Source organism: Coregonus lavaretus (genome assembly GCF_964263955.1).
Source record: "Coregonus lavaretus genome assembly, chromosome: 35".
NCBI classification, from domain to species: Eukaryota; Metazoa; Chordata; class Actinopteri; order Salmoniformes; family Salmonidae; genus Coregonus; species Coregonus lavaretus.
This window is the reverse complement of record NC_140022.1, coordinates 3,106,655-3,133,316: the sequence shown is the minus strand read 5'-3', so window position 1 is coordinate 3,133,316 and position 26,662 is coordinate 3,106,655. Positions and strand designations below refer to the sequence as shown.

General features: G+C 47.7%; 1 protein-coding gene across 2 annotated transcripts; it reads left to right on the top strand.

Moving 5' to 3' along the window:
* The first annotated feature begins 1,816 nt into the window (after positions 1–1,816).
* On the top strand, positions 1,817–24,576 carry LOC311109830 (non-homologous end-joining factor 1-like). 2 transcript variants are annotated; one of them, XM_084152832.1, is made up of 8 exons: positions 1,817–1,869; positions 2,728–2,930; positions 3,019–3,237; positions 3,403–3,541; positions 3,653–3,711; positions 21,215–21,413; positions 23,806–23,912; positions 24,217–24,576. In XM_084152832.1, the coding sequence occupies exons 2-8, from the start codon at positions 2,748–2,750 to the stop codon at positions 24,271–24,273; spliced, it is 963 nt and encodes a 320-aa protein (XP_084008958.1). In that variant the 5' UTR covers positions 1,817–1,869; positions 2,728–2,747; the 3' UTR covers positions 24,274–24,576. The 2 variants fall into 2 exon arrangements, with proteins under 2 accessions (XP_084008958.1, XP_084008957.1); XM_084152831.1 differs by having other exon boundaries at positions 1,822–1,869; positions 2,669–2,930.
* Positions 24,577–26,662: the final 2,086 nt, after the last annotated feature.

The window sequence follows — 26,662 nt, the reverse complement described above, 5'->3', positions numbered from 1 at the left end:
CAGTAGCCGCCCCACCTAAATCGTCCATGGCCCATAAGGCATCTCCCCCTAGCGGTGTGGTCTCCAGCTCCATGGACCACCCTGCCCAGTCCATGGCCACCTCTCCCCCCAGACACGTCACCCTGGTACTGCCTGAGAGTCCCGCCACGTCAGCCTCCACCTCCGCTCAACCCAGTACCAGACACATCCCTAAACCCACCAATGTGGCTGCAGTCCCCGTTCACATCCACCTGACCTCCCCCTGTGTTCTTACTACCCTGGAGGAAGACGGAGAGGAGGAAGACGAAGAGGTGGAAGAGAAAAAGGAGGTGCGTGCTCCAGTGTCGTCCTCCCTCCTCAAGATGCTTTCCTCTCTGACGCTGACCCCTGAGGTGGCCCTCCATGCCACCCTGGTGCCCTCGCGCCAACAGAGCAGGCATGGGCAGCTGGAGGAATGTCAGCCAGCTAGCCCCATGAACCAGCAGGAGGAGTTTCAGCCAGCTAACCCCAGTTACCAGCAGGAGGAGTTTCAGCCAGCTAACCCCAGTTACCAGCAGGAGGAGTTTCAACCAGCTAACTCCAGGTACCAGCAGGAGGAGTTTCAGCCAGCTAACCCCGGGTACCAACCTTACCAAAAGCCCAGGGGGAAGAGTGGCCGAGACCTGGGGGGGACTGGTAGTGGTGCCCCTGGAGGAATAAGGGAGTCGGGGTGGACCCAGACCCAGAGAGAGGCTGCTGGGATGGGCAGCATTGGAAGTCAGTGGAAGGTGAATTTTGCTGGGCTTGGCTCTCTTAGTTCCGGAGGGCAGAGGAGGGAAGAAGATGCCCCATGCAGCAGCACTGGCTTCAGGTCCCCTACACTGAACGACCTGGCCCCACCACGGCTGCTGGGGGCCTGGACTGAGAACATTGCCAATGTGCCAATACCCATAGGAGGGGGTGGGGGAGGCCTGGCCTGGAGATCTGGAGGTCTGTCCGCCGCTCAGGGAACCAGCCCTACTCTCCGCTCTCAGTTAATCTCGCCCCCGTCCACCCCGCCTTTATCCTACCCTCTGAGCCACAGCCCTCTGACGCGCTCCCCCCTGCCGCCTCTCGACTCCCGGGCCACCGACACACCTTCTCCAGACCTGGAAACCTGGACCCTGGATAGTTCCCCCTTCCTCGGTGGCAGGCTGTGTGAGTCCAACCCTCCAGATCTACATGTAGGTGAAACCAGCATTGGCAGCAACACTGACAGGCACACCCAGAGACCAGGAGGAGCCAGCTCCAGCACAGACCCACTCACCACACTCAACTCCTGGCTCAGCAGTGACAGTCTCCCCACCGGAGCTGGCTCAGACTCTGGACAGTGGTCCCTCCTCTCAGAGATCGACATGTCCCCACTCCGCAGTGGACTGGTCTTCTCCCCCCTCACTCCCATCTCCTCCTCCGGCCCCCTCATCCCTAGCCCCAGCACCTCCCCTACCAGACGCACCAGAGGCAGCAAGCCAGGCAAGGAGAGACCCAGGGTCCTGGAGACACCTAATTCCCCGTATCACAGGCGCAACAGAGACAGCAGAGATTATTATGGGGAGATGTAGCGAAAAAATATATTTTTTGGCAACCTATTTTGTTCATTGTCTGTTACTTTGGAAATTGTTACTTTGGAAATTATCTGATTAGGTTATCTAAGGATTCATTCAAATGTGTGGAAGCAAGATATTTTTTTTCTCTTCAGTTTTTTATAATTATTTTCGTTTATTTTATCAAAGAATTTCGTTAAGATTAATTATAATCTTATTTTATTGATAAAATAGGATAGGGCCTCTAAAGCGGAACCTTTTTAATTAGGGATTTTGTTTCAGCGGAGCTGGAGGAATGTTTTGACCACAGGACCGTTCCCAAACTTTGGTATGTGAAATCATTCTCGTAGAAAATGTTTTATAAAAAACTGTTCCCATCCTGAATAATTTCATAGCATTTACGTAAATTGAATAAGCACAATTAACGAAAAGTATGCTAAATACTTTTTGTCGCGTACTGCATGTATACTTGGATGCTGGCTTGGCTTGTTGAATATTTACTTCCTAAATGTTGTCACATGCTAAAGCAAGCTAACATAAACATTGCATAAAGCGAGCTGGCTACGTTTTCCTTTCTATTTCCAATTTGCATGACATGAGTTAGCTCACTAACCTCTGAATATGCCCTGTAAAATAATGGCATTTGCGAGAAATAGCAAGTATTCCCGAAAACAACCTCCTTACATATCCCCAACAACCTCAAGTTGCTGCTAGTGGTCGGCTCATATAGATGGTGTGTGATTATGCGGTTAGGACGGCGGCGTCTGATACTTTTTAACAGATCTGTGTCCAGACTGAGTACATTCTTTAGAGGTGAGTCTCTTACTTTAAGGTGGCTGATTTAGCGACTCACTGACTCCATCCAACCAGTGTCAGAGGAAGCCAACAGAGATGTTGCCATTATATGACTTGTGCATCTGTCAAGTGATGGCAAGCAGATGATGCCTGTACTATAAAACAGCAATGTTCCTTGATAATACTTTGTGTGTTGCTCCTGAACCCATAGTACATAAAGGCTGTGCCTGATCCTAGAAATCCACAGCCTTTCTCATGTTTGTGGTGCATTCACAAGACAAGGGAAATATGACCTGGTTGCTCCTTGACCTGAAGTTACATCATCTCTCTAGGTGGCTGGTGATAGTCTGCCATGGAGAGAGATGGGGGTAATGTTACATCATCTCTCTAGGTGGCTGGGGATAGTCTGCCATGGAGAGAGATGCAGGTGATGGGGTTCTGCTGGACTGTCCCTGGGTACCAGTGTGTATCAGTGGGTCTCAGCTTCTGGCCAAGACCTGGTTTGGGGACACAGCGTACCGCATCCTGCTCACTGACCTGCACTCTGTGTGGGAGGAGGAGATGGACACCACAGCCATCCAGGACAGAGCTCAGGCAAGGAGGAGGACACATACACACACACATACACAAACTAAAGTACATTTCAACAACCTTTGAAAAAATGTCCTCTCTGTCATAACAGGAGCTGAACAGGCGATTGCGGGCTCCCGTCCTTGCCTTCTTCTCTCACCTGTGTGTGGTGGCTCGCCCCTGTCTGTCTGGACAGGTGGAGAACGGGGGTGCAACGGCTCAGTTGTCCCTCAACCCCCACGGCGGTGACATCAACCTGAAGTTGAAGAGTGAGCTGGCGGGGGTGCCCTTCTACTGGGAGTTCCGCTGCACCCTTGCCCCTGTGGCTTTGGTAAGATCCATAATCCATAGACTTAACTGAACAACAACTCTATGCTCAACTCTCACTAAACTTTTGTATGTATGTGTGTGTGTCTGCTCTTTTTCTTTATGTGTGTGTGCGCGTTCGCGTTCCATGACTAATGGTTGTGTAATGCGTATTGGTGTGTGCTATTAGGCATGCAGTCAGCTGGTGCGCCCCCTGCTGTTGATGAGCAGGTTACTGCAGAGGCAGGTGGGCCAACTGGGAGCTCTTCTGGCCAGGAAAGACACTGAGATCCAAGACTATAGGGACAATGGGGCAGTGCTAAGCAGAGGTAGGCTCTACACACACCGAAACACAAATACACTCATTAAACACCACACACACACACACACACACACACACACCTGTTCCTCTCTCATTTGTGTGTGTGTGTGTTTTGCAGAGCGTTTGCAGACAGAGTTGTTTGAGGAGCAGAGCTATAGAGAGAACTTCCTGACACAGGTAAGTTTCATACAGTCACAATCGCAGGCATACTGACCACACATAGTTGATAGGAATGGTTACAAGATAGGAAGAATATATTACTGGGAAAGAGGAAGTCTGGCAAGAGCCTTTGAATACTCAGCTTAGTAAGGAAGCCACAATAAACCAGGTTTCTGCTGCAATATTTAGTGTGTGTGCCTTTCTCTGGGCGTGGCCTTCCATAAACAAGGTTATTATTGACCTCTAGTGTTCTACTTATTGGATGGTTGTCTGTCCTTGTTTTATCCAGTGATCACTGACAGAGTAGTGTGTCCACACTTTTGTAAAGACCTTTGTTGTTTTTATAATGAAGTTCTACCTTAACCTTTATCTAGACCTGATAGACAGTTGTGTATTCATGCTTTAAAAGAAATGCTTTGTTTGCACAAGGCGCTGATTTTGCACAGTTGCATGGCACCCTGGATGGCCCAGGTAGGGCTGGGTCCTTGCTCAGCCAACTGGTGGCTGTAGTTGATTCTGGGCTAGGGGCATTGTAGCCATGAGGTGGCTGGTGGGAGGTGCTGGGTTTGGCTGGATCATGGCCAAGTACATTTCCCGCTGGGTTAGGGCCGGGTAGGGCCCGTGTATCTCCATAATAGCCTTGGTAGCCTCCTCGGGGGAGGTGAGGCTGATAAACCCCTTACTGCTGCTGACCTCAGTCATCACCTTGGCACAAGAGCTGGCACAATGGCCATATAATCGTGTGACCGGTCATAACCGTATTTTTTGGGGGGGACAATTGTGGAACGAACAGCTTAATGAAGACGGGACGGCTGGGCATTCGTTGAGTCTGTTTCTGTGGTTACATGGACTCTTTACAACATGATGAGACTTTGTTGCTCCTAGCTGTAGCAAACAAGGCTTTGGTTGCCTAGGCAACGCTCCACTTCCTGCAGCACATGCAGTCAGGAGTGGAGAAGGAGAAAATGTGCGTCTTTAAAATAAAAAATAACTAAAACATTTTGCTACTCAAACGATTATAACGCTGACCACGGTCATTAGGCTGGCCAATAACCGTCATCCAAAATTCCATGACCATCACAGCCCTACTTGGCACTTATGATGTTTCTGCACAGGGAAAACAACTGTCTTAGACCATCGTCATCCACTCCTTCATCCAGATTCTTGATGTATATATAGGTTTACGCTCTTCTGTTACATAGCCTCCTGGGTTGCCCGGTGAGGGCTGGTTCCCTGCTCAGCCAGGGTCCTTAATCTTACCCCACCCAAAATACTAACCTCCCCTGTTATTGATAATTATGCTTCCAACTTTCTCACTCATTATTGACATTTCATTCATGATTATCCGTAATCATGGTGGCATCCACATTATCGTAGAAGTGTTTAGAATCATTATTTTCTTATTTCCAATAAAAGTGACTCCAAAATGACACAATATGTTATTCAACATTCAGTTCCTACATTCAGTTCATATTCCCAACAAACTCCAAACGCATCGAACAAGTTTGTAAAGTCACAAGCTTGATGTAGTCGTTGTATGCTAGGAATATGGGACCAAATACTACACTTTTGACTGCTTTAATACACTATAAGTTATTTTTTTTTCAAATACTTATGACACCTTCAAATGGGAGGGGCTAGATACACAAAGTGCTTTTCATTTCTAATCTAAACGGTAAAACATATGTATGGAAATACCCCCCCAAATAAAAGGTGACTGTGTCCTGTCGCCTCATATGAAACATGCTGGAGGACAGTAGAAAGTTGTAGCTGCCTAAATAGATATGGAGGGGAGTGTATGTGCAGTCAGGTCCCAAATGATAGGCACCCTTGAGAAGGGGGAGCAGAAATGACTATATGAAATAAAAAGCAGATTAAGCAAACACTAATTGAGTTAATTTGTTTGTCCAAAATAGTGCTTTATTCTAAGATTATACCTTGAATACTTTCTATTTATAAATTGGATGACTTGCTCATGTGTTAACAGTAGTTTGGTCCCCTGGTAGTTTAATGAGCCTGTGTTTTACAGTGCCTTGCAAAAATATTCATCCCCATGGCGCTTTTCCTATTTTATTGCATTACAACCTGTAATTTTATTTTATTTTTATTTGGATGTCATGTAATGGACATACACAGTCCAATTTGGTGAAGTGAAATGAAAAAAAATAACGTGTTTCAAAAAATTCTAAAAAATAAATAACGGAAAAGTGGTACGTGCATATGTATTCACCCCCTTTGCTATGAAGCCCCTAAATAAGATCTGGTGCAACCAATTACCTTCAGAAGTCAAATAATTAGTTTAATAAAGTCCACCTGTGTGCAATCTAAGTGTCACATGATCTCAGTATATATACACCTGTTCTGAAAGGCCCCAGAGTCTGCAACACCACTAAGCAAGGGGCACCACCAAGCAAGCGGCACCATGAAGACCAAGGAGCTCTCCAAACAGGTCAGGGACAAAGTTGTGGAGAAGTACAGATCAGGTTTGGGTTATAAAAAAATATCTGAAACTTTGAAGATCCCACGGAGCAACATTAAATCCATTATTACAAAATTGAAAGAAAATGGCACCACAACAAACCTGCCAAGAGAGGGCCGCCCACCAAAACTCACGGACCAGGCAAGGAGGGCATTCATCAGAGAGGCAGCAAAGAGACCAAAGATAACCCTGAAGGAGCTGCAAAGCTCCACAGCGGAGAATCTGTCAATTTTTTTAAAAATTTTAGTCATTTTAGCAGACGCTCTTATCCAGAGCGACTTACAGTTAGTGAGTGCATACATTTTTCATACTGGCCCCCCGTGGGAATCGAACCCACAACCCTGGCATTGCAAGCGCCATGCTCTACCAACTGAGCTACACGGGACCAGGACCACTTTAAGTCGTACACATAGGACCACTTTAAGCCATACACTCCACAGAGCTGGGCTTTACAGAAGAGTGGCCAGAAAAAAGACGTTTGGTGTTCGCCAAAAGGCATGTGGGAGACTCCCCAAACATAAGGAAGAAGGTACTCTGGTCAGATGAGACTAAATTTGAGCTTTTTGGCCATCAAGGAAAGCGCTATGTCTGGCGCAAACCAAACACCTCTCATCACACCGAGAACACCATCCCCACAGTGAAGCATGGTGGTGGCAGCATCATGCTGTGGGGATGTTTTTCATCGGCAGGGACTGGGAAACTGGTCAGAATTGAAGGAATGATGGATGGCGCTAAATACAGGGAAATTCTTGAGGGAAACCTGTTTCAGTCTTCCAGAGATTTGAGACTGGGACGGAGGTTCACCTTCCAGTAGGACAATGACCCTAATCATACTGATAAAGCAACACTCGAGTGGTTTAAGGGGAAACATTGAATTGTCTTGGAATAGCCCAGACCTCAATCCAATTGAGAATCTGTGGTATGACTTAAAGATTGCTGTACACCAGCGGAACCCATCCAACTTGAAGGAGCTGGAGCAGTTTTGCCTTGAAGAATGGGCGAAAATCCCAGTATCTAGATGTGCAAAGCGTATAGAGACATACCCCAAGAGACTTGCAGCTGTAATTGCTGCAAAAGGTGGCTCTACAAAGTATTGACTTTGGTGGGGGTGAATAGTTATGCACGCTTAAGTTTTCTGTTTTTTTGTCTTATTTCTTGTTTGTTTCACCCCAAAAAATCAATTTTAATTCCAGGTTGTAAGGCAACAAAATAGGAAAAATGCCAAGGGGGGTGAATACTTTCGCAAGCCGCTGTAGTTAGTGTGTTGGGTGCTTTTCAGTGTGTGTGTTTGAGTGTGCGGTGGAAGGATGTGGAATTTCTCAGTTGCTACTTCATTGCCCCCCATTCCTGACCTGTGTGTGTTGGCATTTAAGTGTCCTGGGGAATGTAGAGATGGATCTTTGAATGAACTCGGCAGTGTGAAACAGGGGGCAGGCAGGCCCCACTCTCCCTCACTCCTGTCCCGTATGGTGGGTAGGGGGTACTCTGCCTTTACTGTAGTAAGGCCCTCTACCCTGGGCTCGGACCTTACTGTAGTAAGCCTCCCTGGAGGTTTGGGGAAATGCTCATCTGGAGATGGCCCATAAAGAGAATGGCAATGCATGCAGGGGAACGTGGCCTTTCCTCCTCTCGGGTCAAAGTACACACACCCCGCACCCTTCTCCTGGCCATGGCAAATTCCACTGAGCGCCGGCAGGCCGCCACGGACCAAAGTCCAAACTGAAATGAAGTGTCTGGAAAAATTTCACTGCGAAGTGTCAAGACCACACACACACACACTGGAGAGGGAGGCGGCGTCCATGGCCAGCCATTCCTTTGGGCTCATGGCCTAACCAGTAGACAGATAGGTGGAGGAGGCGCGAGGTGAGGAGCCGCGGCATGTGTGTGTAGTATTTGTCCATAGGAGGTGGTGTCTCTGTTTGCGTTTCCCCCTCTGGGAAGACTCTCTGTGTAACTTTGTGTCCGTCTGTCTCTCCTGATGTCTTGCTGTTCGTCTTCACTCTAAGTCGGCTCTGTTTTAGCCTCCAGCCTTCGGCTCGTATGGCTATACTGGGAACCCCCCCCCCCGCCCCAGGCCCAGATAATGTCTCCTTCACCTCTCCGCTCACCTCTGTCAACACGGCACTTACCTTTTGATGGCTACTCTTACTCAATGGCTACTGAAAGATGCCTTTATCTGTGGGCAAACACATTTGGAATGACATACCTGGCCTTCAAAGCGGTGCGCAGGGGTATTTTTGGAGAATGATTTTCCTGCAAATTAAAAGGGGGAGAGAGGAAGGACTTCTGTTTATCAAAAGACCTGGGTTCAAATAGCATTTGAAATCTTTAAAATACTTGCACTCTGCTTGCCTGGCACAAAGGAACTAATGGAATGGTCCCAAAAGTGCAAACGCTGCACATCCGGGCAGGCTCAAGGAACCGCTCAAAGTATTTAAAATACTATTTGAACCCAGATGTGGTTTGTACTTTCCATCCCTCCCCTTCACTCCACCCCCCTCTCATCCCTCCCCTTCACTCCACCCCCCTCTCATTCCTCTCCTTCACTCCACCCCCTCTCATCCCTCCCCTTTACTCCACCCCCCTCTCATTCCTCTCCTTCACTCCACCCCCCTCTCATCCCCCCTCTTCACTCCACCCCCCTCTCATTCCTCTCCTTCACTCCACCCCCCTCTCATCCCTCCCCTTCACTCCACCCCCCTCTCATTCCTCTCCTTCACTCCACCCCCTCTCACCCCTCCCCTTCACTTCACCCCCCTCTCATTCCTCTCCTTCACTCCACCCCCCTCTCATCCCTCTCCTTCACTCCACCCCCCTCTCATTCACTCCACCCCCCTCTCATTCCGCTCCTTCACTCCACCCCCTCTCATTCCTCTCCTTCACTCCACCCCCCTCTCATCCCTCCTCTTCACTCCACCCCCCCCTCATACCTCTCCTTCACTCCACCCCCCCCTCATACCTCTCCTTCACTCCACCCCCCCCCTCATACCTCTCCTTCACTCCACCCCCCCCCTCATACCTCTCCTTCACTCCACCCCCCCCTCATTCCTCTCCTTCACTCCACCCCTCTCTCATCCCGCCCCTTCACTCCACCCCCTCTCATTCCTCTCCTTCACTCCACCCCCCTCTCATTCCGCTCCTTCACTCCACCCCCCTCTCATTCCGCTCCTTCACTCCACCCCCCTCTCATTCCTCTCCTACACTCCACCCCCTCTCATCCCCCCCTTCACTCCACCCCCTCTCATTCCTCTCCTTCACTCCACCCCCTCTCATTCCTTTCCTTCACTCCACCCCTCTCATTCCTTTCCTTCACTCCACCCCCTCTCCTCCCTCTCCTTCACTCCACCCCCCTCTCATCCCCCCCTTCACTCCACCCCCTCTCATTCCTCCTCTTCACTCCACCCCCCTCTCATTCCTCTTCTTCACTCCACCCCCCTCTCATTCCCCCCCTTCACTCCACCCCCTCTCATTCCTCCTCTTCACTCCACCCCCCTCTCATTCCTCTTCTTCACTCCACCCCCCTCTCATTCCTCCTCTTCACTCCACCCCCCTCTCATCCCTCCACTGATTATTTTTTTCTCCTCTTCCTGTGTAGAGTAGACCTCCTGGAAAGGAGGATGAGAGAAGAGTGCAGATCAAAGAAGGGAAAGATAGACAGAGACGGGGGAAGAGAAAGTCAACCCAGGCACCTTTCTAGCTTTCCATTGGAGCCCCCTCACCCCACACAAACACCCCACCCACCACAGGTCAACATTGACATGGAGGTTGGAATTAGACTACCCATCCACTGTCACACACACGCACACACAGTGTCCTGGGTTCATCTGGAATCTAGATGCCCATTTCTAATGTGAAGGTAGAGAGGCCCAGAGTGTTGTGGTGGGTAAAAAACCTTGTGTCCTTCTTTTAGATCACACTAACCTCCATCTGAGCTTTTATCGTTTTGACCTGTTTTTGACCTGTTTTGTCACTGCTTGTGGATCGGGCCTGGCAAGGGGCGGGTCTGTTTGTCCACACTGGACCGGGCAATGACGCATGGTTTTGGTTTCAGAGGGGAGGGTGTGTCGTTGAGTGTTCCTTTTCGTGTGTGTGTGTGTGTGATAGTAGGTAGGTCTATGCTTCGGTGTGTGTGTGAGCCTGTGTGTGTAGGACCAGTATGTGTGTGCTTCTGTGTGTGTGACCAGTCCGCAGCAGTGACGCATGCCTTGGGGTTTTGGTGCTGAGTGGAGGAAAACATTGTGACTGAGTGAAGGAGGGGAGGGACATGTTCCCTGTGGTCTACCTCATGCTCCACACCCCTCCCCCTTCTCACCCATGCTGGATAGGAACAGGCTGGTCAGATCAGGGGAGGGGCTGGAGCGTTTACAGTAGCACCCTAACCCTGTGGGTTAGCATGCTAGTCCATCTGTAGTGCTGTGGATTTGGTTCTCCCTGGGGGTCTATGGGTTGGGGGTCAGGGGGGGTAGGGAGAAGTCTGGAGGCAGGGGATGTGGGGAGCTACTGGGGGGGTTGAGGTTAGCATCTCCCCCTGGTTATTCAGGGACTCCATCCACCAGAGGCTGTCATCACCGCTGGACATCAGACCTGGCCTCTGCGGCTCCTATGTCATCTCTCTTTATGTAGATGTCATGTATTTTCTGTCTTTATTGAACAGAGAGAGAGAGAGGGGATGGCTGTGGGGAAAGCTAGAGAGAGTTTGTGTCAAAGGGCAGCAGGCCGTATTTAAACCAGACAGCGTAGACCTGTGTGTTGGAGGCTTTACTGCTAGACCAGCCAGCCACCTATGTGAACTGTCATACAGCGCCTGTCTAGATCAGTCCAAGCACTGCTAGATAGATAGAGGCTGTTTTGAGATCAGTGGTTGAGCTGATGCCATGGTTCTATGCTCTGGTACCATGGTTCTATGCTCTGGTACCATGGTTATATGCTCTGGTACCATGGTTCTATGCTCTGGGACCATGGTTCTATACTCTGGTACCATGGTTCCTCTCTTGCTTTCCTCTCCATGTCGTTCTCTAGTTATTCATTCTCTCTCTCTCTCTCTCTCTCTCCCCGCCCTCTCCCCCGTCTCTCTCTCTCGCTCTCTCCCCGCCCTCTCCCCGTCTCTCTCTCTCGCTCTCTCCCCGCCCTCTCCCCGTCTCTCTCGCTCCCTCTTTCTCTCCCCCCGCCCTCTCTCCCCCTCTTCTCCCTCTCTCCCCCTCTTCTCCCTCTTCTCTCTCTCCCCCTCTTCTCCCTATCTACCCCTCTCCTTCCTCTCTCTCTCTTTCTCCCCCCCCCTTCTCTCCCTCTCCCCTCCCCTCCTCTATCCCTCTCCCTCCCTCTCTTCTGTGTAGTAAATCATTGACAGCGGTCTTCTAAACAGGAGCGGGCCTTATCACACACACCTGAGGAATTTGTGCTCTGTGTGACAGTAGGTGGGGCTCCTAATAAAACAACAGGAATACAGTCGGTTGAACCAGCTCCTGTGGCTCAGTGCCCTGCTCTACCAGACACTGTCTGGTGGTGGTGGCAACACTGGCACAGCCTGGGTTAGATGACCTTGTTAGTTTGGTGGAGAGGCATGAGGTGATGGACTGGGTTTTTTAGAGGGGTGTTTTTAATGAGCTGGGTTTGGTAGTTTTTAGAGGCACGTTTTTGAGGGAATTATGTGGGTTTTGTAGTTTGTTGGTTTGTTTTGAGGGATTGGGGTGGGGTTTTCTAGTTTTTAGAGGTATATTTGTATACTTCAGTGTGTTATGTAGGTATAACATACTGTAACAAACTTAGCCCCGATGAACCCGATATACCATTTCCCCCAAGTGAGTTAACTGTCTTGGGGTTGTGGCTAGTGCGTTTGCGTTCGGGGTCATGGTTACCCAGGTTCCATCTTTGCCAGGGATGATGCAATAGCTGGCGTTCACTGCTACAATACCGTACAGTACTATTAGAGGGTACCGGTGGGCTCTTATTCATATGGACTCTTTTGGCCAATGCAGGAGGTGAAATGACAATATCTGGCAGCCTTGTGGTTAATATCTCACGTGATATCTGGCAACCCTGTGGGTTGAATAGCACCCCCTTGTGCTCGGGAGACACCCCTGCTCCCAGGCTCTCACAGCTGAGTGCTGACTTTCTTTGGCATCAGGTTGGGTGGAAAGGTCTCTGTCATATGATTGGGTGCCGTAATGTCTCAAACAAACACACTTGAAGTGTCTGTCAGTGGATCCTGGTCGTTCACTAATGTTTTATTGACAGCAGGTGATGAAGCGGAGACTGGTTTGTGTGCTGGACGTACTCTTCATGGAACTTCATGCCCACTCCTCCCTCACTAGGGGGGTGGGGAGGGGGGGCTTGTGTCCCCAGGGGGGAGGCCTCTGCTGGTAATGGAGCCCCAGGCTCCGGGCTGGGCCTCCATAATCATCCCTAACTGATAAGCATGTAATGTCCCTAATAACCATCCTGGACTGGAGGCCCGCTGGTAGGCCAGGACCAGAGAGGGAAGGAAAGATGAGAAATAATATCCTTCTTTCCTCTTCTCCTCCTTCCCTCCTTCCCTAATAGAGAAAGGACAGAGAATGGCTGCAGTCCAAACACATTATTTTTACCCCCTCAGCCCTCACGCTAGCCACTTTACCTCGGGGGAATCCCCGTCGAAACCCGGATGCAGTTTCAGGTCCAATTCACAAACGTTGCCCCCTCGGCCCTCAATTTAGCTTGAGGGAGCGAGTGAAGAACTTGGATCACTTGTGGGGTTGATATGACCCACAATTCAATTCAAACTGTAGTCACGTGTCAAATTCTGGTGGCCACAAAGTGTCAAATTTAATCAACACGGCTCTATTTTCGGCATGTCAGACAAAATTATGATGCTAGCTTGCTGAAAACGTTATATAGATTACATTGATTTTAGCGTTGGCAAATTGTCTTAGTCTCGTAGTGAGGAGCCTATAAAACGTAGCTAGCGTCATAAACATATTTTTTGGAATTCTGAAATGTATTAGAATAAAGGACCAAAGTATAAAACTATCTTGCTAGCTATGGGTAGCTAGCTACCTGACAGGAGTGCAAGCTAGCTACGTTAGCTTGCTAGGTACATGAATAACTAGGTTGGTTGTTTTTAAGCTCAACTTCAAGATTTCCACCAAGGACGTTGCCTCTCCGATCATCACTCTCCCTCGCTTGGGCAAGGGACATTTAAGGTACACTCGGATGCCACGATGTAAAATGTAATTCAAGGGCTTAGGGTTTAGGGCTGAGGGCTGTCTACTTTGAGTTTGGACTGCAGCCAGTGTTTACACCCTTCATGTTTACATCACGTGTCTGAGGGTTGCTGGGATCTGTGTAGCGCTGGGCCGGCAGCCCGTCCTGATGTCTTTTGGGACGCCACACTGGGCCGTCCAGAACCAGCCCAGCCAGCTGAAGGGGCAGTGAGAGGGAGAGCTGAGAGGCGAGCAGGCCAGGCCACAATGGCCCTAATTACAGGCCCTGAGGCAGGGGAGAGCCCTGTGGAAACTGTGTGCAAGTAGAGGGATGGAAGAAGGAGAAGAGGAGACATGAGGAAGGATCTTTCTCAATTCATCTTTCCTCGATCCCTCACATCCTCTCTCCCATGTCGCCTCCTCTAGATCATTGGAGAGGGTCTGAGGGGAGGGACCTTGGATAGTCAGTGCGATGTGTTCTGCATTGTTGCCAGTAGTTGCCTGTGATCAGAGGTTGTCTTCCCTTATTCACCATGTAAAATCTTGGACAGCTGTCGGTGATGGATTTCTACCTTCTACCTCACCATGTGTCTCAGTTTTTAGGGACAAGGCATGGTGTTGATTTGTGTTTCTCTGGTGCTCCAGATTTTTACTTAGCCTTTTTACGAGTCGTCTTGGGTATGACGCAAACATTTTAAAATCAATTTTGGAAAAAGTGAAGGGGGGGTCTGAATACTTTCCGAATGCACTGTATATATGTGTGTCTGTAATGTCTATGTTCATGTTTTAAATGTATGTAAATTGTAATGTCTTTTTGGTTATGTGTCAGATCCCAGGAAGACTAGCTGTCACCATTGGCATCGGCTAATGGGGATCCTAATAAAATCATAAATTCCCTCCGGAGGTCTGACCCCCTCTCCTCCTGTCAGTGGTCCCAGAGAGAGGGGGTGACGTGGGGAAGCCTCTCCTCAGTCTCCTGGCTCCTCTCCTGGCCTGAGAGACACTGTAAATGATGGGCCTCAGGTCAGGAGTGTGTACTCAGCTGTAACAGCAGTAATCCCCTTGCAGTATACAGACAGACTCCCCTAACTCTCCCACCTCACCCCCCATCCCTACTGTCACTGTAACCCATTCCCCTTCAATCCCTTAGGGTAGAAGCCCTGTAGAAGCCCTGTAGAAGCCCTGTCCCGATATATGCCTGCCTTAATCCAATGATGTCTTTTCTCCCCAATCCTTAACCCTATTTTTACTCTAGCATTAGGCTTAATCGGGATCCGGGAAACCTGTTCTACATGTAATCATGTTCTTTGTTAAATTCAGTTTTCAAGTTAACGCTATTCTACATTCTTAGATGGATATCTATGGGGAGAATGAGGGGAATGGGGAATGAGGAGATAAGAGGGAATATGAAATAAGATCAGAAATAAATGAAAATGAATTGAATGGAAGCGGGATTGGAGGGCAACGAGGAAGGGAATGAGGGAGGAAAGAAAGAGGAAGAGTAGTTGACTGGAGAGAGAGAGAGAGAGGAGAGGGAGAGTAGTTGACTGGGGAGAGAGGAGAGGGAGAGTAGTTGACTGGAGAGAGAGAGGAGAGGGAGAGTAGTTGACTGGGGGAGAGAGAGTAGTTGAGGAGAGGGAGAGTAGTTGACTGGGGGGGAGAGAGTAGTTGACGAGGGAGAGAGAGAGAGGAGAGGGAGAGTAGTTGACTGGGGAGAGAGAGAGGAGAGGGAGAGTAGTTGACTGGTGGGAGAGAGAGTAGCTGACTGGGGGGAGAGAGTAGTTGACGGGGGGAGATAGAGAGAGAGGAGAGGGAGAGTAGTTGACGGGGGGGAGATAGAGAGAGAGGAGAGGGAGAGTAGTTGACTGGGGAGAGAGAGAGAAGAGATGGAGAGTAGTTGACTGGGGAGAGAGAGAGAGGAGAGGGAGAGTAGTTGACTGGGTAGAGAGAGAGAGAAGAGAGGGAGAGTAGTTGACTGGTGGGAGAGAGAGTAGTTGACGGGGGAGAGAGAGGAGAGGGAGAGTAGTTGACTGGGGAGAGAGAGAGAAGAGATGGAGAGTAGTTGACTGGGGAGAGAGAGAGAGGAGAGGGAGAGTAGTTGACTGGGTAGAGAGAGAGAGTAGAGAGAGAGAAGTTGACTGGGGGGAGAGAGTAGTTGACGGGGGAGAGAGAGGAGAGGGAGAGTAGTTGACTGGGGAGAGAGAGAGAAGAGAGGGAGAGTAGTTGACAGGGAGGAGTAGAGAGATTTATGGCTGGATGTAAAGTGAAGCGCTTCCAGGGTTTAGAGGGAGACGGACCATTACGACTTCACCTGCCTCTGTTTGTTTTTCCTTACCCGTCCGCCAGCCTGGCGTGTGGATTTGTTCAAGTGTGTGTGTGTAGTAGTAGAATATCAATATCCAATGTGGTTGTGTTAGGTCCTGTAGCCTCTGCGTAAGGGGCTAGGGGTCAGTGATTACTGACTAGGGTGTAGGGGCTAGGGGTCAGTGGTTACTGACTAGGGTGTAGGGGCTAGGGGTCAGTGATTACTGACTAGAGTGTAGGGGCTAGGGGTCAGTGGTTACTGACTAGGGTGTAGGGGCTAGGGGTCAGTGGTTACTGACTAGTGTGTAGGGGCTAGGGGTCAGTGGTTACTGACTAGGGGTCAGAGGTTACTGACTAGGAGCTAGGGGTCAGTGGTTACTTACTAGGGTGTAGGGGCTAGGGGTCAGTGGTTACTGACTAGGGGTCAGAGGTTACTGACTAGGAGCTAGGGGTCAGTGGTTACTGACTAGGGTGTAGGGGCTAGGGGTCAGTGGTTACTGACTAGGGGTCAGAGGTTACTGACTAGGAGCTAGGGGTCAGTGGTTACTGACTAGGGTGTAGGGGCTAGGGGTCAGTGATTACTGACTAGGGTGTAGGGGCTAGGGGTCAGTGGTTACTGACTAGGGGTCAGAGGTTACTGACTAGGAGCTAGGGGTTAGTGGTTACTGACTAGGGTGTAGGGGCTAGGGGTCAGTTTAGGAATCAGCCCCAGGTTTCTTTTTACTATAGATCAGGTGAGGGCCCCAGCAGTCGGTGCCAGCGTTCCATGGAGGTCGGTCAGCACCAATCTCCACTAATCAACACCGGCTATCACAGAAAACAACACAAGCCTAGAGACTGTGTTCTATCACAGAAAACAACACCGGCCTAGAGACTGTGTTCTATCACAGAAAACAACACCGGCCTAGAGACTGTGTTCTATCACAGAAAACAACACCGGCCTAGAGACTGTGTTCTATCACAGAAAACAACACCGGCCTAGAGACTGTGTTCTATCACAGAAAACAACACCGGCCTAGAGACTGTGTTCTATCACAGAAAACAACACCGGCCTAGAGACTGTGTTCTATCACAGAAAACAACACAAGCCTAGAGACTGTGTTCTATCACAGAAAACAACACCGGCCTAGAGACTGTGTTCTATCACAGAAAACAACACCGGCCTAGAGACTGTGTTCTATCACAGAAAACAACACCGGCCTAGAGACTGTGTTCTATCACAGAAAACAACACAAGCCTAGAGACTGTGTTCTATCACAGAAAACAGCACAAGCCTAGAGACTGTGTTCTATCACAGAAAACAACACAAGCCTAGAGACTGTGTTCTATCACAGAAAACAACACAAGCCTAGAGACTGTGTTCTATCACAGAAAACAACACCGGCCTAGAGACTGTGTTCTATCACAGAAAACAACACCGGCCTAGAGACTGTGTTCTATCACAGAAAACAACACAAGCCTAGAGACTGTGTTCTATCACAGAAAACAACACAAGCCTAGAGACTGTGTTCTATCACAGAAAACAACACAAGCCTAGAGACTGTGTTCTATCACAGAAAACAACACCGGCTAAAACCAGAGCTGTTTACCCACTAGTAATAGAGGGAAATGTCAACATCTCTCTCCCTCCTTTTCCTTCCCTTTTTTCACTCTCCCTGTTTTTCTTCGGTCAGGCGGTGCGCAGGCAGTGATTGGCTAAGGTGCCAGTATGGATTATGGATGCCCAGTCATGCCCAGCAGTCTGACAACCATGCAGGGGTCAGATTTGTGAGGGTGCAACTAAAGGGACTTGACTGGCGTGAATCCCATTGACAGTCCGCTGAGGGCAAACCTTAAAACTGACCCTAACCTTAACCAAAACCCTAATTTTAGGAAATGTAACATAGGTTCTCTGGTCAGTCACACAGGTGAGCTCCAATAAGCAGTAGCTCCTCCCCTCTCTCCGTACTGCAGGACGTTGGTCTGTTATGACAGCGGCAGGCCACTCAGTCTGGTGGAGGCCAGAGGAAAGTTCCAGATGAATATTATTAACTGTGAGGGAGAGATGTTGTTGAACCGCGGTCGTCTGTTTGAACTACACTTTTGACCTTTGTGTTGTTAACTTTTTTATGACATTCTCTCCCTTTTTATGGTTTGCGAGTTGTTTATGGTCCAGGGCCTGTGTTCACAACGTGTCTCAGAATAGGAGTGCTGATCTAGGATCAGGTCCATGCCCTGATTTATTAGGATCTAAAAGGCTAAACTGATCCTAGAACCGCACTCTTACTCTGAAAGGCTTTGTGAATACGGGCCCAGGCCCAATACATTGGACATACTTTTGAGAATGCTTTACACTTGACGGTTTAAAGGGACGGTCCCTAGTGGCCTAGTTGCAGTTCTGACTTAGATGTGTTCCGTTGTAAGGGGAAACAGCACCACTGGGCCCCAATACCATTATTATTTTGTTGCCGAGGCAACGTCCCGCAGCATGGTAAAAAAAATAAAATCTGTGCATATTGTGAGCAATGATGTCAGGTTAAAAAACAATATGTGTTTGTTCTTTGCAGTAACTTCTTCATTGTTGTAATATTGCAAACAGACGAAGCAGTTTCACCATTAAGGATTTCACCTTTTAAATCTGCTTGAAAATCTGTGGAAATATTTTACTATTTCTGTCCATCAATGATCCTCAAACAACTTGACAGAAATGTAGCAAATTTGCCAGGAGAGGTGTGCATGCCCAATGTTGTTGAATGTGTCCTACAGGAGAAGGTTGAGTAGATCAACAACTAAATGGGAAAACAGAAAGTTTCCACATTTCACAAGGCACTGTATTTACAGTTATTTATTGCAATTAACACATATTTAGACTTAAATGCAAATGGTTTGTGTCGAACAGGGCAAAGGGAGAACATTGATAGAAGTATTGGACAAAAGCCAAATGATATCATGAATGATGAAAAGAGGTTGAATGATTAAATGGATGAAAAAGAGGTTGAATGATTAAATGGATGAAAGAGAGGTTGAATGATAGCAACATGAAAACGAAGGTGCGGAACAGAAAATGGAATGATGGCGAGTGTGAGGAGAGAAGGGTGGCTTTGCTCATTTTCTACAGAGCCGCTGGTCCTCCACACATTGGTTGCTCTGTGCCCAAAGGGGAACTAAAGCCCGACCAGAGCATACATTTATTTTTACGATATTTAAACAAACAAATAACAAAAATAAATCAATGCAAACCTCTAAACCTGACCATGTATGTTTAGGAGCCCCTCTCACTGACAGCAGTGCGAGACCACCAATTTCTCCCGGTCAATATTTGAACAGCTAATTCAGTTTGTCCTCTCCGTTTGACTGAAAAAAAGCGAGTGAAAGAGTAGAATGAATAGTGTGTACGTGTGTGTCGTGTGTACACGTTGTATGAGTTTAGTATGTTCTTATCTGTCTTGACTTGTGGTTGGTTGTGGCTTCAAAAAACGTGTGTGTGTGTGTGTGTGTGTGCACCCAACAGTGCAGTACTGGCTTGCAGCCGTGCATGTATAGACCTACGCAGGTTTCCTGTCTCCTGTAATGTTGTTCCTGTTTCCTGTCTCCTGTGGTGTTGTTCCTGTTTGCTGGTCTCTACCTTGTGCCGTTGGTGCCAGAGCTGCTAGTAAAACTGCTTAGATTAGACCCTTATCACTCCTCCAGACCTCTACCATGTGACTGACTGGGGAAAGCACGCCACGGCTGCAGGCAGTCAGGTAGGTAGGCACGCAGGAGGCAGGCTGACTGACTGACTGACTGACTGACTGACACTCACTGCAGGACATAGTCTTTCCCTATCATATCATTCATTCATGCTCTCTCAATCATTTAGTCTAATTTTCTCTCTACACCTCTATCGCTCTTTCCCTCTCATACTGTTTCTCTCCCTCACACTTTCTCTCTCTCCCTCTCTCTCTCGATAGCTTAGTGTTTGCTCAGGTCACATCTTATTTCTGGTCCTTTCCCTCTGCTTCCTGTACACTTATTTTTATTTCATTGAATCCCCCCAAAATATAAATATAGTGTGCAGGAAAATATTACATTTGAATTTATATTTATGGAAAGAAAGTTTTGACATTAGTTGGATTTGTCATAATTTCGATCTTGCTCTCTCTCTCCCATTCTCTTGCTCTCTCTCTCTCCCATTCTCGCTCTCTCTCTCTCATTATCTCTCCCTCATTCTCTCTCTCTCTCTCCCATTCTCTCTCTCCCATTCTCTCTCGCGCTCTCCCATTCGCTCTCTCCCATTCTCTCGCTCTCTCCCATTCTCTCTCGCTCTCTCCCATTCTTGCTCGCTCTCTCCCATTCTTGCTCTCTCCCATTCTTTCACTCTCCCATTCTTGCTCTCTCCCATTCTTTCACTCTCCCATTCGCTCTCTCTCTCCCATTCACTCTCTCACTCTCTCCCATTCTCTCTCACTCTCTCCCATTCTCTCTCTCCTTATCTCTCCCTCATTCTCCCATTCTCTCTCTCCCCCCCATTCTCTCTCCCCCCCATTCTCGCTCTCTCCCATTCTCTCTCTCCCATTCTCTCTCTCATTCTCTCTCTCTCGCTCCCATTCGCTCCCTCTCTCTCCCATTCTCTCTCGCTCTCTCACTCTCTCCCATTCTCTCTCTCTCCCATTTTATCTCTCTCCCATTCTCTCTCTCCCATTCTCTCTCTCCCATTCTCTCTCTCCCATTCTCTCTCTCTCCATTGTCTCTCGCTCTCTCCCTCACTTTCCCATTCTCTCTCTCTCCCATTCTCTCTCTCTCCCATTCTCTCTCTCCCATTCTCTCTCGCTCCCATTCTCTCTCTCTCCCATTCTCTCTCCCATTCTCTCTCGCTCCCATTCGCTCTCTCGCTCCCATTCTCTCTCTCTCTCTCTCCCCCATTCTCTCTCTGTCTCTCTCCCATTCTCTCTCTCTGCCATTCTCTCTGTCTCTCTCCCATTCTCTCTCTCTGCCATTCGCTCTCTCTGCCATTCTCTCTCTCTCTGCCATTCTCTCTCTCTCCCATTTTCTCTCTCTCTCTCCCATTTTCTCTCTCTCTCTCCCATTCTCTCTCTCTCTCTCCCATTCTCTCTCTCTCCCATTCTCTCTGCCATTTTCTCTCTCTCCCATTTTCTCTCTCTCCCATTCTCTCTCGCTCCCATTTGCTCTCCCATTCTCTCCCATTCTCTCTGTCTCCCATTCTCTCTGTCTCCCATTCTCTCTGTCTCCCATTCTCTCTGTCTCCCATTCTCTCTCTCCCATTCTCTCTCTCCCATTCGCTCTCTCTCCCCATTCTCTCTCTCACTCTCCCATTCTCTCTCTCTCTCCCATTTTCTCTCGCTCCCATTCTCTCTGTCTCCCATTCTCTCTCTCTGCCATTCTCGCTCTCTCCCATTCTCTCTCTCTCCCATTCTCTCTCTCTCTCTGTCTCTCTCCCATTCTCTCTGCCATTCTCTCTCTCTCTCTCTGCCATTCTCTCTCTCTCTGCCATTCTCTCTCTCTCTCCCATTTTCTCTCACTCTCCCATTCTCTATCTCTCCCATTCTCTCACTATCCCATTCTCTCTCTCTCTCGCTCTCAGACTGTGCCACAGGTATGTGTGAGGCAGGACGGTCTGGGGTTTGACTCTGAGCTGCAGGAGCTCTACTCAGCTGTCACGTCCTACGGCAACACCAACGCTCGCAAACGTAAGATCTCTGAGAGACACGCCCCCGAAGAGGGCGAATCCACCACACAGGACCGTGGCCCTAACCACGCCGCCAGCAGCACCCAGCCCACAGGTCTGGACCTCTCCTCTCATTGGTCATATGATCTTTCTAATCCCATCCATCTCACCAAGGCCTCAGATTTGGACCTGTATGATCACATGTCCTGCCTACACTCTTTTTCGCTCTCTCTCACACACACAGACACACAAATACAGTACCAGTCAAATGTTTGGACACACCTACTCATTCAAGGGTTTTTCTTTATTTTTACTATTTTCTACATTGTATAATAATAGTGAATACATCAAAACTATGAAATAACACATATGGAATCATGTAGTAACCCAAAAAAGTGTTAAACAAATCAAAACATATTTGAGATTCTTCAAAGTAGCCACCCTTTGCCTTCATGACAGCTTTGCACACTCTTGGCATTCTCTCAACCAGCTTCATGAGGAATGTTTTTCCAACAGTCTTGAAGGAGTTCCCACATATGCTGAGCACTTGTTGGCCGCTTTTCCTTCACTCTGCGGTCCATCTCATCCCAAACCATCTCAATTGGGTTGAGGTCGGGTGATTGTGGAGGCCAGGTCATCTGATGCAGCACTCCATCACTCTCCTTCTTGGTCAAATAGCCCTTACACAGCCTGGAGGTGTGTTGGGTCATTGTCCTGTTGAAAAACAAATGATAGTCCCACTAAGCGCAAACGAGATGGGATGGCGTATCGCTGCAGAATGCTGTGGTAGCCATGCTGATTAAGTGTGCCTTGAATTCTAAATAAATCACTGACAGTGTCACCAGCAAAGCACCCCCACACCAACCCACCTCCTCCTCCATGCTTCATGGTGAGAACCACACATGCGGAGATCATCCATTCACCTACTCTGCGTCTCACAAAGACACAGCGGTTGGAACCAAAAATCTCAAATTTGGACTCATCAGACCAAAGGACAGATTTCCACCGGTCTAATGTCCATTGCTCGTGTTTCTTGGCCCAAGCAAGTCTCTTCTTCATATTGGTGTCCTTTAGTAGTGGGTTCTTTGCAGCAATTCGACCATGCAGTGCCTTAGACCACTCGAGTGGCGCAGTGGTCTAAGGCACTGCATCGCAGTGCTAGCTGTGCCACTAGAGATCCTGGTTCGAATCCAGGCTCTGCTGTAGCCGGCCGCAACCGGGAGACCAATGGGGCGGCGCACAATTGGCCCAGCGTCGTCCAGGGTAGGGGAGGGAATGGCCGGCAGGGAGGTAGCTCAGTTGGTAGAGCATGGCGTTTGCAACGCCAGGGTTGTGTGTTCGATTCCCATGGGGTATGAAAATAAAAAAGAATAATGTATGCACTCTGGATAAGAGCGTCTGCTAAATGACGTAAATGTAAATGTAATGAAGGCCTGATTCACACAGTCTCCTCTGAACAGTTGATGTTGAGATGTGTCTGTTACTTGAACTCTGTGAAGCATTTATTTGGGCTGCAATTTCTGAGGCTGGTAACTAATGAACTTATCCTCTGCAGCAGAGGTAACTCTGGGTCTTCCTTTCCTGTGGTGGCCCTCATAAGAGCCAGTTTCATCATAGCGCTTGATGGTTTTTGCGACTGCACTTGAAGAAACTTTCAAAGTTCTTGATATTTTCCGGATTGACTGACCTTCATGTCTTTAAGTAATTATGGACTGTTGTTTCTCTTTGCTTAGTTGAGCTATTCTTGCCATAATATGGACTTAGTCTTTTATCAAATATGGCTATCTTCTGTATACCACCCCTACCTTGTCACAACACAACTGATTGGCTCAAACGCATTAAGAAGGAAAGAAATGTCACAAAATTAACTTTTAACAAGGCACACCTGTTAATTGAAATGCATTCCAGGTGACTACCTCATGAAGCTGGTTGAGAGAATGCCAAGAGTGTGCAAAGCTGTCATCAAGGCAAAAGGTGGCTACTTTGAAGAATCTCAAATATAACATATATTTTGATTTGTTTAACACTTTTTTTTGGTTACTACATGATTCCATATATGTTATTTCATAGTTTTGATGTCTTCACTATTATTCTACAATGTAGAAAATAGTAAAAATAAAGAAAAACCCTGTAATGAGTAGGTGTGTCCAAACTTTTGAGAGGTACTGTACATTCTATAAGAGAGCACTAGGGGGAGGGATGAAGCACTATATTCTGTCCCATACATTTTCTGTAATCTAGCTAAACAACATAAAATAGCCTAACATTTCACTTCTTCTGCTAGTGCTGCTTTTAACAGAACAACTGGCGTGGGAAAGTTGGAGTCTCAAGCGGTTTGATACATTTGTTGCAACGTTGATAAATGTGTTGCAACTTTGCAGCTCATACCAAGGATGCGCAAGCAGCTCAGCTTGGTTTTGCTCGGCTCAATAGTGTGAAGATGGGTTTTAGTGTCTGATTATGTCCACTATAGGTGTGAATTGGGGGGGTTTGTTTGTTCCCTACAGGAGAGGTGAACCATGGGCTGGGTCAGCTGGGCCAGGGGGAGAAGAGCCGGACTGGACAGGGGGACCGAGCCAGAACCACAGACTCAGAGATAACTAATGAGGAACAGGTCTGGTCAACTCCTCAATGCTTCTTATTTATTGATAAGCACTTTTACATCAGCAGATGTCACTAAGGCTGCGTTTACACAATTCTGATTTTTTTTCTTCATGAATTGGTCTTTGAGCAATCAGATCAGCTGTTTTTCCAATAATTGGGCAAAAGATCAGAACTGGGCTGCCTGTGTAAACGCATCCTAAGGGCTCTACGGTAACCCAGCCTAGACCCCTCTCCCTCAGACTGAAGAATAAAGGCTATAATGTAACCATAATATCCTTAGCCTGTTTCTAACACCTCTGTTCCCCTCCTCATAGACTAAAGTTCCGTCGGCGCGACCCAAGAAAAAGAAAGCTAAGGGGCTTTTTGGATGACCTCAGAGCCAGTAGGGCACCGAACACTATGGAGACTGTCTGCGACCATGTCCCAAATGACATGGTCAAAAGTAGTGCACTATGTAGGGAATAGGGTGTCTTTTGGGACGCCGTCTGAGCACTACCACCCTACTTCATGTGACATGTTTTTCAAGTGCTCATCTACGGAGATGTCCTTTTTAAAAACATTTTTTTTTTAAAACATTTTAATTAGATATGCATGTTTTTCCTTGGCTATTTCATTGTTTGATGGATGTGTATTTTTTAATTGTCTAAATAATAAATAAATAACGTGTGACATTTGAGGGTGTCTTATTAATATAAGTATTAGATGTGGATCAAATACCGTGTTCTCACCACATTTTGCAACTGATCTGAATGTTTAGAACATCTTGAATCGTGAGTTAATCTATTCAACTTGTGGGCAGAATGAAGTTGTCCTGTAATGACAGAAATGTGCCACTCTCTAGTCCAACCACAGAGCTATTTGATGCATACCTTATACGTATTGGATGGTTGGGGGTGTGTTGGCAGTTGATTCTTATTTCTTTCGGGAGAGAGTGAGATATTGACTCAAGGTGTTGTAGAATGCTCGGAATGCTATTGAAGTCCTGTTCAATCATTGGTCTACGACTTGGCTTGTTTTCAAAAGTCAATGTTATTAGAACACTGTCATAGCTCAGTCAGAATGCATATTTATACATTTTGTGATATCAATTTATCCCAATTTTAATAAGGTGTCTAAGTCACTCTACAGAAGGGACGCTAAATGTTTGAAATGCCTGACGTAAGAGCGCACATTGTCTCAATTGGATGTTACACTATATATACAAAAATATGTGGACACCCCTTCAAATTAGTGGATTTGGCTATTTCAGCCACACCGTTGCTGACAGGTGTATGAAATCGAGCACACCGCCATGCAATCTCCATAGACAAACATTGGCAGTAGAATGGCCTTACTGAAGAGCTCAGTGACTTTCAACGTGGCACCGTCATAGGATGCCACCTTTCCAACAAGTCATTTCGTCAAATTTCTGCCCTGCTAGAGCTGCGCCGGTCAACTGTAAGTGCTGTTATTGTGAAGTGGAAACGTCTAGGAGCAACAACGGCTCAGCCATGAAGTGGTAGGCCACACAAGCCCACAGAATGGGACCGGCGAGTGCTGAAGTGCGTAGTGCGTAAAAATCGTCTGTCCTCGGTTGCAACACTCACTACCGTGTTCCAAACTGCCTCTAGAAGCAACGTCAGCACAATAACTGTTCGTCGGGAGCTTCATTAAATAAGTTTCCATGGCCGAGCAGCCGCACACAAGGCTAAGATCACCATGAGCAATGCCAAGCGTCGGCTGGAGTGGTGTAAAGCTCGCCGCCATTGGACTCGGGAGCAGTGGAAACGCGTTCTCTGGAGTGATGAATCACGCTTCACCATCTGGCAGTCCGACAGACGAATCTGGGTTGGTAGATGCCAGGAGAACGCTACCTGCCCGAATGCATAGTGCCAACTGTAAAGTTTGATGGAGGAAGAATAATGGTCTGGAGCTGTTTTTCATGGTTCGGGCTAGGCCACTTAGTTCCAGTGAGGGGAAATCTTAACCCTACAGCATACAATGACATTCTAGACAATTATGTGCTTCTAACTTGATTCCAACTTTGTGGCAACAGTTTGGGGAAGGCCCTTTCCTGTTTCAGCATGACAATGCCCCAGTGCACAAAGCGAGGTTCATACAGAAATGGTTTGTCGATCGGTGTGGATGAACTTGACTGGCCTGCACAGAGTCCTGACCTCAACCCCATCGAACACCTTTGGGATGAATTGGAACGCCGACTGTGAGCCTGGCCTAATCGCCCAACATCAGTGCCCGACCTCACTAATGCTCTTGTGGCTGAATGAAGTCCCCACAGCAATGTTCCAACATCTAGTGGAAAGCCTTCCCAGAAGAGTGGAGGCTGTTATAGCAGCAAAGGGGGGACCAACTCCATATTAATGCCCATGATTTTGGAATGAGATGTTCGACGAGCAGGTGTCCACATACTTATGGTCATGTAGTGTAATTAGGCTCGTCTTCCAGATGTTTAGTTGGAGTCAACAACAAATAGCTAATTCCACAGCAGTTCAGTCTTTGTAAAGCTGACCTCAAATTGTATACAATAATACAATTGTGTTCTCTACAAAACATATTGTACTAGGTTAACAGGGTACTTAAAATAAAGGTAAAATAAAAAAGGTTAACAGGGTACTTTAAAGGTGCAATCGCCAATATATACTATTCATTTATGATATAGGTCTACACATTGATTCTTAAGAAAGTGTTACCAATATAACTTATAAATGTCCCTTGAGCATGAATAAAAAAATCCATTTAGGATTGTGAAATTAAATATTTCTT